Source organism: Brassica napus, chromosome C1 (assembly GCF_020379485.1).
Source record: "Brassica napus cultivar Da-Ae chromosome C1, Da-Ae, whole genome shotgun sequence".
In the NCBI taxonomy this organism is placed as follows: Eukaryota; Viridiplantae; Streptophyta; class Magnoliopsida; order Brassicales; family Brassicaceae; genus Brassica; species Brassica napus.
Window position 1 is genome coordinate 48124953 of NC_063444.1, and position 13896 is coordinate 48138848.

Sequence of the window (13896 nt, forward strand, 5' to 3'; positions counted from 1 at the left end):
TCTGATGAATCAGAGCATCATCAATCAGAGCATCATGAATCGAAAGATAATCATGAGATTTCTATTAATTACATCCATAATAAAAGGATATGGAATAGAAATGAACAAAATGACCTTGATGATGCTTTCTCATATATTGTGTCAAGTGAAATAAATGAAGAAATCGATGATCCAGAACCAAAATCTGTCTATGAATGTCAAAAGAGACATGATTGGGAACAATGGAAAAATGCAATACAAGTTGAACTTGATTCGCTCAATAAACGAAAAGTATTTGGATCTATTGTGCTCACACCTGCAGATGTGAGACCAGTTGGGTACAAATGGGTTTTCGTTCGAAAGCGAAATGAGAAAAATGAGATTACGAGATACAAAGCTCGTCTAGTGGCTCAAGGTTTTTCTCAAAGACCTGGAATCGATTATGAAGAAACGTATTCTCCAGTTATGGATGCCATCACATTTAGATTCCTGATGAGTCTAGCAGCTGATAAAAATCTAGAGATGCGTCTCATGGATGTTGTTACAGCTTATCTATATGGATCATTAGATATTGATATTTACATGAAAGTTCCTGATGGATTTAAAATGCCAGAAGCATTAAGTTCCAAACCTAAAGAGTTATGTGCAATAAAATTGCAAAGATCATTGTATGGGTTAAAGCAATCTGGACGTATGTGGTATAATCGTCTCAGTGATCATTTAACAAAAGAAGGATATGTGAATGATCCTATATGCCCATGTGTTTTCATCAAGAAAACAATATCCGGATTTGTAATAATCGCGGTATATGTTGATGATCTTAACATTATCGGAACTCAAAAAGAAATACAAAAGGCATCAGACTATCTCAAAGGAGAATTTGAGATGAAAGATCTAGGACAGACACAGTATTGTCTTGGCCTACAAATAGAACATTCACAAAATGGTATATTTGTGCATCAATCCACATACACTAAAAGAGTGTTGAAACGATTTAACATGGATAAATCAACTCCTCTTAGCACCCCGATGGTCGTTAGGTCACTTAATATTGAAAGTGATCCATTTCGACCACCTGAGGAGAAAGAAGAGATACTTGGTCCGGAAGTACCATATCTAAGTGCAATTGGAGCGCTGATGTACCTTGCAAATTGTACACGGCCTGATATATCATTTGCTGTGAATCTTTTGGCAAGATTCAGCTCATCTCCAACCCGAAGACATTGGAATGGGATCAAACATGTTTTTCGTTACCTCCAAGGGACCATTGATTTAGGCTTATTTTATCCTAAAAGTTCAAAAGGTCAAATGGTTGGTTTTGCAGATGCAGGATATCTTTCAGATCCACACAAAGCCCGATCGCAAACAGGATACGTTTTTACGATCGGAGGCACTGCTATATCTTGGCGTTCCCAGAAACAAACGCTCGTGGCTACTTCTTCAAATCATGCTGAGATCATTGCACTCCATGAAGCAAGTAGAGAATGTGTATGGCTGAGATCAATGAGCCGACACATCTGTTCAAGCAGCGGGATTGGCGAAAATACGGAGCCAACTATTTTATATGAAGATAATGCAGCATGTGTTGCTCAAACAAAGGACGGATATATCAAAAGCGATAGAACGAAGCATATTCATCCGAAGTTCTTCTCATACACTCAAGAGCTCGTGAAGAAGAAAGAGATTGAAGTAAGATATGTCCAATCATGCGACAATGCAGCTGATCTCTTCACAAAATCACTTCCGACTTCGATATTCAGAAAACATGTTCGTAACATTGGAATGCGTCATCAGAAGGATCTATGACTGCTCATTCGAGGGGGAGCTTACGTAGTTGTACTCTTTTTACCTTACTATGGTTTTTCCCATTGGGTTTTCCTAGAAAGGTTTTTAACGAGGCAACAAAGACGTTAAGCGAGAGTGGATAGTGACACCGGTCCCCAAGGGGGAGTGTTGTGAAAAGTCAGAAAAAGAAACGCCGTATATGTTGATAATATAAAAGATGTGGGGCCCGTTGCACTATTTGCACAGTGAATTTTTTTTCTATATAAACGATTGTTTCGATCGATTGTAAAAATCATTCATCCTTCTTCTTCAATAACACATCCTTTCTTCTTATCAGTATTATCTTCTTCGTACGGGTATAAAATTTTGCCCTTATTTAAATTCCTGCGATATAATAAAATTCCAGTTCTTTTCATAACACTTCGTTTTTATTCCACACAAAAAATATCCACAAAGATAAATCCAATATTCATCACGTCGAAAGCAAAATCTTTGTGTCTGATAGTCAAATTTCCACACATATTGGTCCCCTACACTAATTACATGAATTTTCAAAAAAAAAAATTGTCTACACCAAAGAAGACGTTAATTATGAAGTCTTATTTTGCTTAGGTTTATATTTGGATTCAAACTAATGTTTACGAGACCCATGCATATTTGCATATTCTGTAGTCTTTCAATTTGATAGTAAATGTTTATCCTTTTTACTTATTATTAAAATATTCAAGATTTTATTGGTATTCCTTTCTTTAAAAAAAAGTTACTAATTGAGATAACGGCTAAACTAGTTTAATTTGATGAGGTTTCAAAATAAGAATGAATCTCTTTTTAATAAAAAAAAAATCCACGGCGAAAGCTCTAGCGGCACTTCTTTACCACTACACCAAAATGACTTAATTGAATGAATCTTTTTAGTAAGAATAAAAACAAACATCAACGTTTTTAAGAAAAATCAACAGCGAACAGTCTTATTTTTGGTTTATTCCTTATGACTTCCAAAATGAGAAATATATGCAAACATGACAAAAAGAATCAACTCTTTTCTAAGAATCAATCAAAAGGAACAAAATATCAATCTTCTTGAAATCAAATAATAGTGAGAACATTCCTCATGACAGAAGAATCAACTCTTCCTCGTGAATATACTCACGATCGAGCCTATCATAGATAGTGAGTACATTAAATATTCAACTAATATTCCTCAGGAATCAGGGCAAGATCATAAGGAAAAACCCAGACTTTGCTCAGTCGTTTTCTTGTTTCTTCAATATATGGCCAGTAGCTATTATGTCTTTTTAACAAAAGCAAAACAAAAGATGTATGGATGGTTTTGTCGATACTTGATAGGAGTATGCATCAAATGCATTACATCATTGGAAGTTATATCAGTTATGAGACCCTTTTTTTTTTGTTTGATCAAACGGTTACTTATATTAATGCAGGAAAGGAAAAGCGTTTGGGCCCGAGGCCATGTTTAGACAAGAGAAATAGAAGGAGAGTGGGCTTTAAGGGCCTGTTTAGCTAGAGCATCGGCTTCTCTGTTCTGGGAACGAGAGATGAACCGGAAATGGATAGAGGCAAATTAAAAGAGAGACGATCGATGTCTTGAAGAACACCATAGATCTCCTTGATCTGGCTTTTGCTGATGATTGCTCTGATGAGCGCTAGGCAGTCGGAGAAGATTGCAGTTGTGTGGATTCCAGATTGAAGCATGATCTCGATTCTGTTCCGGAGAGCAAGTGATTCGGCCATTAGAGGGGAGGTTACTGACTCGACGATCTGGGCGCCAGACTGAACCCGGAGAGGGAGATCCTTATTTAAGATCCAAGCGACTCCTGCTCGCTTTGATCAATCCGTCTGTGTTGGAGCGGCCTTGAGCGGTAGGTGATTACTCTTTTGTTCTTTCTCCACATCTTGAGCTTGGTCCCATTCTAAAGCCGCTGACAGTCCTCTAGTTGCTATCTCCGCAGGACGACTGCTCTTGTCTTCAAAAATAAGTTTGTTTCTGGCCGTCCAGAGGAACCAGCAGACCCAGGGGAGGATAGGAGATCGAATTCCTGTTGGGGGGGGAAGACAGATTGCTTGTCAGAAGCGAAGTAGTGCCAATCTGAAATCAGTGTCCTCAGCTATGTGAACTGGTGACTTGAGAGGTATATAGTTCCAGACTTCTTTAGCAAAGGGGCAGAGGAAGAATGTGTGCATTGATTTTTCTACCTCGTTGTAACGGAGGCAGTGAGCTGCGGAGATCATTCCCCTTCTTTGGAGCTCTGCGCCTATTGGTAAGGCCCCTTGAATGATTGACCAGAGGAATACCTTAAGCTTTGGGTTCGTTTTTGCTGACCAAACATCTATTAACCAATTGAACTCCATGTCATTCTGAGAGGAGGGGTTAGCTAGAAGGTGGAGATTCGACGGTACAGTTTGTTGAGCATGCGAGTTATAGCCAGACTTGGTTGAGTAAATTCTTGTTTGAAAAGGGAGCCAGACATAAATGTCCTCTGCCCCTACCTTGCTTGGCTTTATACATTGGATCTGCGCTGAAATCTGGTAAGTATTGCTCAATTCTCGCCTTGTTCCATTGTAAGTCATCAGTGAGAAGATCTGAGACTCTCAGATCGAGAGCAGATTCATGAATTGGACCCATAGGCTTAGAACTGTTGTCCAATGATATCCATGTGTCTTTCCAGACTTTTGTATTCTGATCGTTGCCGATTGCTTTTCCCAGGTTCTCCTTGAGTAGGTCCCTGCCATGTAGGATGCTCCTCCAACTATGTGAACACACTGCTGGGAGTTGGGCGTCTAGGAAGCTCTTCTTATGGCAGTATTTCCCGGTAAGAACACGTGCAAGTAAACAGCTGGGGGAGGTTAATATTCTCCAGGCAACTTTTTCCAAAAGTGCTTGGTTAATAATTGAATATCTCTCGGTCCTAAACCCCCTGAGGCTTTTGGCTTGGTTAATTTGTCCCAGGCCACCCAACACATGCTTTTCTTTTCTGCTGAATGATCCCACCAGAACCGAGTAAGTGTAGATTTGATTCTATTGCAGAGGCTTACTAGGAGTTGGAAGCATGATATGGTGTAGGTGGGTATTGCAGTCAGGACAGACTTGAGCATAGTGAGCTTGCCAGATCGAGATAGGAATCGAGTCGACCAGTTGGAGGCTCTCTGCCTGATCCTATCTACTATAGAGGTAAACAAGCCCCTCTTCCTCCTTCCAAAATGTTTTGGAAGCCCTAAATATTTTCCCACTCCTCCTTCTTTCTCAATGCCGAGGATGAGTTTTGTTGAGTTCTTAACCTCTTGTGGGGTTTTGACAGAGAAAGTAATAGAGGATTTGGATATATTGACCTTTTGACCTGAAACTTTCTCGTATTCTTGTAGGATTTGGAGGAGAGAGAGGCAGCTTTCAGATGATAAATTACAGAACATCATAGTATCATCTGGGAAGAGAAGATGATTGACGCGGGGACTACCTCTGGCCACGTGAATTCCTCTCATAGATCCGTTAAGCTCTGCTGTTCTGCAAAGGCCTGAAAGAACTTCACCAAACAGGATGAACAGATAGGGCGAGATCGGGTCTCCTTTCCTAATGCCACGGTGAGGTTGCACTTTCCCGTAGACTGAATCATTTATTAGGAAACTGTTGTGATACATTGCATTACCCAATTGGTCCACTTGTTGTTAAAACCTAGTCTTGACATTACTTGTGCAACGAAATCCCATTCAACACGGTCATAGGCTTTAGACATGTCCATTTTAACCGCCATTGAACATTGTTTCTGTGCTTGTGAGGTTTTCAGATACTGCAGCACTTCATGAGTAATTAACACGTTGTTTGTTATTGCTCTTCCAGGGATAAAAGCAGATTGGTTCTCTGAGATGATCTCTTTAAGGACTGGTTTCAGGCGCAGGGAGAGAAGTTTGGAGATCACTTTATAGTATACGTTACACAAGGCGATAGGTATGTACTCTTCTACTCTCTTTGCAGTTTGGATCTTAGGAATAAGTCTAACATGAGTCTCATTTAAACTAGGGGGCATGATTCCTGTGGAGAAGAAACGTTGGATCTCTTCTATAATGGAGGGGCCAATTACGTCCCAGTTAGAGATGAAGAAGCTCGTGGAGAAGCGGTTTGGGCCAGGTGCTTTGTCTGCGTGGATTGCAAAGAGAGCATCTTTAATTTCTGTTGGGGACGGGTCTCTGGTGAGAGATTCATTCCACTATGGCGTCACGCAAGGTTTGAGGACACGGAAGATTTTGTCCTCATTATCGTCTCTGTGATTTGTTGTGAACATCTTGTCGTAATAAGAGCAGACCAGAGCTGAAATTTGATCTTCTTCGAAAAGAGGTATTCCATCATCTTTCTCTAGGACAATTAGTCTCTTTTTTGCTTTTCTAGCTTTTGTGACGGCATGAAAATACCCTGAATTTGAATCTCCTAAGGTTAGTCAGAGTTGGCGACTCCTTTGTTTCCAATTGGCTTCTTCGGATTGATATGCTTTTAAGAGGTCTTTATTTATCTCTATAATCCTATCTTCATTAGGAGTCTCATTTGTCATCTGAAATTCTAGATCCTCTCTGAGATTCTCAATTGTTTTTCTGCTGTTCTCATGGAACAGCTTACACCACTTGTAGATTGATCATCTACATAGAGCCAGTCTTGCTTCTACCCCAAGATATGCACAGGTTGTCCAAATCTCTGTTACTAGTGCTTTTATCTCTTTACAATCTTTGAGTCGTCTGTCATAGCGAAATAGATTGCGACCTTTCTTCTTGGTGGTGTCTAGGTAGGAGAGGATTGGACGATGATCAGAAGCTTCAAACTTGAGGTATTGGCAACAGCAAGAAGGGAAGAGCTCTGTCCATTCAGGATTGCTGAGGGATCTGTCAAAGCGGCATCGCACTAGGTGATCTCCTCTTTTACCTCTCCATGAGAAGAGATTACCAGAGTGTTTAAGATCAAACAGATCATTCTCTGAGAGGAAGGTTCGAAAAGCTCCAAAAAAGTACCTTCCGCTCTTATTGGGCCTCCTTTCTTCTCACTATTGTCGATTAGTTCGTTGAAGTCTCCAGTTAGGAACCATGGGCCTTTCGGGTTTGGGTGTAGAAAGGATAGAGTAGACCAAAATGCATTTCCCTTTGTGTGGTCTGGTTCACCATAAACAAAGGTAGCTAGGAATGATTTTCCCTTTGAGATGATCCTCGTGTCTATGTAGTTTTGGGAGGATGATAGGACTGTTACATCTACATCTTTCTTCCAACTGAGAATCAAGCCTCCACCTCCAGATGTGGGGGAACTATGAAGTTGTTTTCTTCTTTCAGCCAGTAGAGTTCTTTTCTAATTGTTTCCTCTGTATTTTTTGATTCTATCAGGAAGGTGATGTCAGGAGACTTCTTCTTGCGAATCTCCTTTAAACAATGGTTTTGTTGATATGCATTAAATGCATTACATCATTGGAAATTGTATCGGTTATGAGATCTAACTAATATTACCACAAATATTGAATTTAATAATTGAAATACTTATATATATTTCAAAATATTTATATTGACTATTAATTTTGGATTTTTCGGGTTACCCGTTCGGGTTCGGTTAATAACACTTCGGGTTAAGATATTTTTTGTACCACCCTACAAGACCCGTTCGGGTATTTTTACGTTTCGGGTCGGATAACGGATCGGGTTTTTCGGTTCGGATTCGATTTGGATTTCGGGTTCCGAATTTTATGCCCACGCCTACCTAAACCCATGAGTCTGATGTACACTAAGATTTTTTTTTTTAAGATTAGAGATGTTCTATAAATATCTTGTGTTCTTATAACTCTAATTTAATTCTGAAAGTCGTCTCCAATAATAAAGTCTTTTTTTTGTCTGTGGATGTAAACATCTGTTACTTCTCACCACCTTAATAACAAGTTTTGTTGATAATCATCTCACTTTTCATCCAATAAAATATAGAGAAAAGAGACGACTAGGAAGAGACTAGTTGGTAAGACGATCCCAGCACCAACTGATGTTCTAAACGTGTCCAATAACTTTGGAGCAGTCAAGTTTATGAACTCAATTCTCTGATAGCTTTGCCATATTCCCCGTACATGCAAACACATGCACGTGGTCTCCCTCTCTCTTAACCATCTCAGTGGCAAATCAAATGAGAGATCCGCAATCAATCACCGGAGTATCAATATCTCTATCATCATCACATCTCTTTAGCATACAGGCGATGAATTGCTGCTCAAGCCTACTCGAATTTTCAGTTAAAAGGCGATTGAACACTGTATTAATGGCTTAGTTCGTTGAACACTGAAATTGTGCCAGCATTGCAGAACCCAGATTTGGCTCTGTTTTAGAATAGTGAGGTTCCTCAAGGAGACAATCTTTGATGGACACCTAAAATCTTTTCAAATGCTTGTGATATACGGCATAACAACAAAACGAAGATAATACCGTATAGCACAAAAATTTGTAGAGATAGAATAGTGCGGTATAGCACAAGGAAAAGATCTCTTTATAATTATAAAATACAAGGAAATTAATGTACATTAATTATATTTTTAAGAAGTTGTACGATGATGATCTGTTATCAGTTCAGGTTTTTTTATCATGTTTTCCCCACTTTCTAGATTAATGTAATTTTGTAATATACATTATGAATCGTTTCACTGTTTCCAGCAACCTACGAGAGACCCTCCAAGTCCACAAGAAGGTTAGGGGAATCATCAAGCTTTCTCCATAACCCATCTTCACCACACGGTTGCACCACGAAGCTGACCCCTTTCACGTCCGAATCTACCACCAGTTCCGATACGTAATAAGCCGGTACGTGAGAGATTCCGAGGAACACTCTCTCGCTTCTTGGTTTCTCCAAAACCTTCCTCGATCTTAGTGCACCAGTTGACTTCACATTCTCTGCATACACATTGTACACTGGGAGACCAGAGTCTTCAATTTATTTTACAATCAAACAGGCAAAAGAAGGATAACTTACTTATTCTGAGCTGTATGAAAATTAGGTGGTTGTGCAGTCTCATATACCCATCCAGGAGCGAAAATGGCAGCTGATACATTGTTTCTCTTCAGCAAATCAAGAGCAGTATCAACCTATCATATATATATATATAAGATTAATGAGACAATGAAGAAAAAAACTATGAAAAAATTATTGGTTTCCTCAAGAGTTTCTGAGACATACAGTCCATTGCCCACCACCAAAGGAGCCGCGACCAAAGACATCAATTCCCATGTAAACATCATATTTTCTGTCCCCGGCAACTTCAGCTGATAATTTTGGGTAGCTCTCCTGAAACACCATTACCCACTCAAATACCAGGCAAATGCATATAGAAGAAACACAAACTGAAGAAATTGAACGGTACCTTCCATGTATAGTTCATGAAGATACCATCACACAAGTCAAAGAAACGTTTGTTCTTTTCATTCAAATGATCTTGCCATTTAAGATGGTCATGAACAGTGACACTATCATACCTGCAAAAACAAGTGATCAGATTCAAAGTGGTTTCACCAAAAGAAACACTTGTGCACAACTTACCATATAACCAAAGACCCAGGAGTGGATAAATGCAGGACTTTTGTTAGATGGCTTACGAACTCCATCAAATTGGGAACCTGTTCTTTATCTATTTCGTTCTCTATATTTATCTGCAGGTAAGAGCTTACACTTCAAACGCAGATGAACAGAAGAATCAAGAAATATCTACCAAAAGACAAAACTCACCAGCCATCCATCGAAACCTAGAGAAGTAGCAAGCTCAGCCAAACGCTCAGCATACATCTGAGCAGACTCCTTAGTGGCAAGCATCTCATTGCAGGTAGTTTTTCCTTCATCCCATTCCGTGATGAAAGTCCCCAACACCTTTTTTAACATTTCCATAGACACACAAGAAAGTAAATTCATATCTCTCTACACATGCAGGCACTAAAAACCTGAACTCTACACATCCTAATAAACTAACGTAACCACAAGAATGCCTAATCTTTACCTTAACGCCATGCCTATGAGCTGTATTGGTCCAGCAAGGAGGAGGAATCGTCACCAGCGAATGAGAGAAGTAAACAAACACATCCATCAAATACCAATGCCAAATCGCGTATCCGGCGTCGTTTTCACACCCTTGGACCCACTTGTCGTCTACGTAACCTCCTTTCATATCGTGGCACACTAAAACCCTCGGGCGATTATTAGGTAAGTCTCCCCGGAGAGGGACTGTGGAGCGGTTGAACTGAAAGTGGAAAGAGTCGAAGTAAGATCGAGATTCCAGGTCTTGGAGTGATTTGATCGGGAAGGAGATCGGTGTCGACGGTTTTGATAGATCCAGCAGCGGGACGGCCTCCGCATCGTTTGGTTTGGGCATGATGAGGGAGAGAGGGAACGAAGTGAGGAGCTTATGGGAGAGGGTGAAGAAGAGATTGTAGAGAGAGACGAGTGTTCTCCGGGAAGAAGGTCTCCTCGCATTGAAGACGAGGAACGATGGCTTATGAAAATAAGGTGACGTCACTCTTCGTTTCCTTGTTTCCTACGCTAAACAAAAACCATAGCATATATGAAAAAAAAAATATCATTATTTTCAAGTGATGGACTTTGGAGAAAATAAGGAGAGAAAAATGCAAGTATAATTAATGTTGATAAATCAAAGAATAACGTACCAGAGAGAGACTTATAGTAACCAATCAGTTGGATGTCTCTTTTTTGAGATTGTGGACATTAAACAAAAGGGAAGCAAGACTTGGATTCGACTAAAAAGACAATCAAGGAAAATATAATATAGGTTGATCCAAGAGGAATTTTGTTATAAAATGGAAGATGATCTTTAAACCCAATTTTTTATTGAGAAAATATCTTTTTCTTTTTTGTAGTTTTGGTTATTAGTTTAGATTTTACATATTTAAAGCAAAAGAATCTAAACTCAACAGTCCCTACATTATCAGCAATCAAGGGACTTAACAACTAGGCCAACTCAACGTTGGTTATTTATATCATTTTCTAAAGCCATGTGTTGCTTATAGCTTTGATATGGCTCATCTGTTTATTGCTCATCTCACATCCATACAGTTGAGGGGGAAAAACCACACATCTTTGATTGTGCTTGAAATATTTTAGCGTACGAAACATAGTTGTTCAATTACAGAGAAACAAAGAAGTTTGCTAAAAAGGTAAGAAAAAAAACAGAGATGTGTAGAAACACACACCAAACTAATCCGGAAACAATACCAGAGAGGGAGAAGTTTGCTAGAAAGAAAAAAGTAAAAACAGAATAATGAGAAAAACACCAAGCTAAACCGGAAACGACACCCTAAACCTTAATTGATACGGATAGACATAGTGATTGCTTTGGATTTCTTCTTTCAGATTCCTCGGGTAGGATATAAAAGACCTGTACAAAATAAGAAGAAGAAGGTTTATTCAGGTGATTTGACTATAATAATTTTGTTTCTTCCAATGTTTGCTACCAAGTTGATTTAAAACTCTGGACGATTACCTTTTTAATGAGTTGTGGTGCTGCTGCGTCTGCGTTTGTTTCGGAGAAAAGGGTTCATAAACCACTCTGGTTTGCGAGAAAAAAGTATGTATCCAATCATCCATCCAAAGGCCATACCAGGTATGACTCCTATTACCGCTGCTATCCAACTCAACACCTCTTCCTCTTCGTCTGATTCCGGCGTTTCATGTGGTCTTGGCATGTGAATATCTCTGCAAATTTCTTCAAGAGAAGGGCCAAAAAGCCCCGGATTATCCTCGAAGGAAGTGCAATTCAGCCTTCGAAACTGAGTGCCTCCTGGTACTAGACCTGTAAGTTGGTTATGAGAGAAGTTCATGTACGAAAGGAATGAGAGGCTCCCTAGCGCTTGCGGAATTTCTCCTGAAAGCTGGTTTTGGGAAACGTCTAGTGACTCAAGAGCCGTCAGGTTTCCCATAGATGAAGGGATGTGGCCGGTGAAAGCATTGTTGGACAAGTTGAGCACATGGAGATCTTTCAATAGACCAATGGACCTTGGGATCTCTCCTTCAAATTTGTTTTTTTAGGATACGTGCTAGCTCCATCTCTAAACCTTTATTCATCAAAACCACTGAATCATGGTAAAAGTAATATCCCATGTACATCGACCTGAAATTTGATTAGAAGAAATGTCAAGATAGGTGAGATGAGACAGGCTTCCAATCGAAGAAGGAATGAACCCGCTGAAATTATTCCAAGAAATGTCGAGAGAGGTGAGATGAGAAAGGTTTCCAATTGAAGACATGATTTGACCACTAAAATCATTAAGTGAAAGGTTTAAGGGTGGTTAGAGAATGAAGGTTTTGCAGACTGCTATTGGAACGAAACCAGCCACGTAGGTTGCTGCAACCAAGGTCTAGCTCGATCACGTCACCAGACTTGGGGTTGCACATGATACCATCCCAAGTACAGCAGTCGTTGTTATTCACCCATGACTCTGTCTTCCGATGAGGTTTAATATCATAACTAATGCAATAATCATAATCAAAGGAAGAGTTTAGAACCTCAAACTCGTTCTTCAACTGAAGAAGTGCATCCCTTTGTTCCGGATGACATAAGCACGTGGTAGGAACTGCATACACGTCCTCATAATTGTAGCCGAATAAGAAAAGTATAGGAAGAGAAATGGTACTCGTTAAGTTCCAAAAACCTTTCATTCTTCTTTATAATTTTTCTTGGATATCAAAAATGAAAGAGCAAAAAGAACAGGGAAATTGGTGATGAGTAACATGCTTCCATGGCCATATCTATTCAACAAAAAAAAAAAAATCCAATATTCATCACATCGAAAGCAAAATCTTTGCGTCGGATAGTCCAATTTCCACACATTTTGGTAACTAAACCTATGAAGCACGTTTACGGCAATCAATAGCTGTCTCACGTACCAGAGACGTTTGAGAGACGGGTAAAGCACGGGGACGACTCAGAAACGTCCCTGCGACGTTTTGGAGCATTGAAGGGACAGGAAGAATCTATGGGGACGGAGTGATTGGACATGGAGACGTTTCAGAGACTCCTGAGTGTAAAAAATTGTTGGGTCAATTATTTCAGTCCATTAGCTCAAGTAATAAATGGCAAAATGGTGAATGAAATAGCAAATGAATGAAAATGAAAAAGCTCCCACATCGGTTGTGAGAAGCAAAGTCAACTGATATATAGTTCACACACTTAGATTTAATTAGACGTCGGCTTCGGAGATGAGACGACTCCCCCACACATATGTTTAACATAAGAAGTCATATGTCAGAGGTTTATATTTTCGACTTATCTAGTTAAAGGCTGGTTGATAAACGATGTGGTTAAGGATATATCGTTAGCAAAACATTGTGATTATGGCTTTCAGTAAGTTGAAGACAGAAAGGAAGATTTTTACTCCTTGTAAAGCTTTTACCGCCAATATTTAGCTAATTAGACTTCTATGACTTATGATTTTTATTAACATGTAGATCCGAGTGAAGGTGAAGGGTCGTCGTCGTGTAGGGAGCTGGCGAGAGCGATTCTGAAGTTAGGAGATGGTGGAACCTGCGAAGGAGCATGAGTTGCAACGTATGAATATGTTGATGGACATGCAAATGGAGCTTGAAAGATCCAAGCTTGCCAAACGTAGAGCTGCTGCTGCTTCAGGTAAAGATATAAACTTTCTTGGTCTCTGTTAAGCAAATTGTGAATATGGTAAAGTTAAAGATTGAAACTTTATGTAAGCTTCCGAGGTTTCAGATTGTTGATTTGGAACCATGTCTTTGAGCATCTACTCTTGATTCTGTTTCTTAAGATTATATCACTTGTTCATCATATGATGATGAGTTGCTGAGAACTTGAATTGTGCTTTGTTGTTGTTGTTGTTGTATAGGTAAGAAGTTGTAGGGATTAGATTGTGGAGAAGCTATACTGTAGTAAAAAAGGAGCATTGGTTGGATCTGAGAGCTCATTCGGAATTGGAGAAACTGTTATTATTCTTACTCACTAGGTTTCATGCTAGAGCAATGTGTTTTTCTTCTGTTTCATTCTCTTCTTTAGGGTACGTTGGTAGCAAAGCAGATTGGTGAAAGAAACGCTTGTAGTAATCTGACAGACATATCACCATGTACTTTTGTAAAGTGTTAGCTAGGCCTGG

The 13896-nt window shown here is 39.5% G+C and overlaps 1 protein-coding gene and 1 long non-coding RNA gene across 3 annotated transcripts; one reads left to right on the forward strand and one right to left on the reverse strand.

The window, feature by feature from the left end:
- Positions 1–8251: 8251 nt before the first annotated feature.
- On the reverse strand, positions 8252–12486 carry LOC125580353 (cytosolic endo-beta-N-acetylglucosaminidase 2-like). 2 transcript variants are annotated; one of them, XM_048744716.1, is made up of 9 exons: positions 12287–12486; positions 11265–11891; positions 9768–11159; positions 9503–9640; positions 9317–9426; positions 9141–9252; positions 8957–9064; positions 8753–8865; positions 8252–8691 (listed from the first exon to the last, which is right to left on the reverse strand). In XM_048744716.1, the coding sequence occupies exons 3-9, from the start codon at positions 10137–10139 to the stop codon at positions 8508–8510; spliced, it is 1137 nt and encodes a 378-aa protein (XP_048600673.1). In that variant the 5' UTR covers positions 10140–11159; positions 11265–11891; positions 12287–12486; the 3' UTR covers positions 8252–8507. The 2 variants fall into 2 exon arrangements, with proteins under 2 accessions (XP_048600673.1, XP_048600674.1); XM_048744717.1 differs by lacking the exon at positions 12287–12486 and having other exon boundaries at positions 8252–8673; positions 11265–11775.
- Positions 12487–12913: 427 nt separating this feature from the next.
- LOC125580357 lies at positions 12914–13865 on the forward strand. The gene is made up of 3 exons (XR_007318099.1): positions 12914–13124; positions 13229–13406; positions 13633–13865. It is a non-coding gene; the product is annotated as an uncharacterized LOC125580357 (long non-coding RNA).
- The last annotated feature ends 31 nt before the right edge of the window (positions 13866–13896 follow it).

Excerpts from the sequence above, each read along its gene's own strand:
- LOC125580353 (XM_048744716.1), bottom strand. The coding sequence starts at position 10,139 with ATGCCCAAACCAAACGATGCGGAGGCCGTCCCGCTGCTGGATCTATCA. Across the intron at positions 9,427-9,502 it reads TAGGTTTCGATGGATGGCTG|ATAAATATAGAGAACGAAAT; the intron begins GTGAGTTTTGTC and ends TCTTACCTGCAG. Across the intron at positions 9,253-9,316 it reads CCTGGGTCTTTGGTTATATG|GTATGATAGTGTCACTGTTC; the intron begins GTAAGTTGTGCA and ends TTGTTTTTGCAG.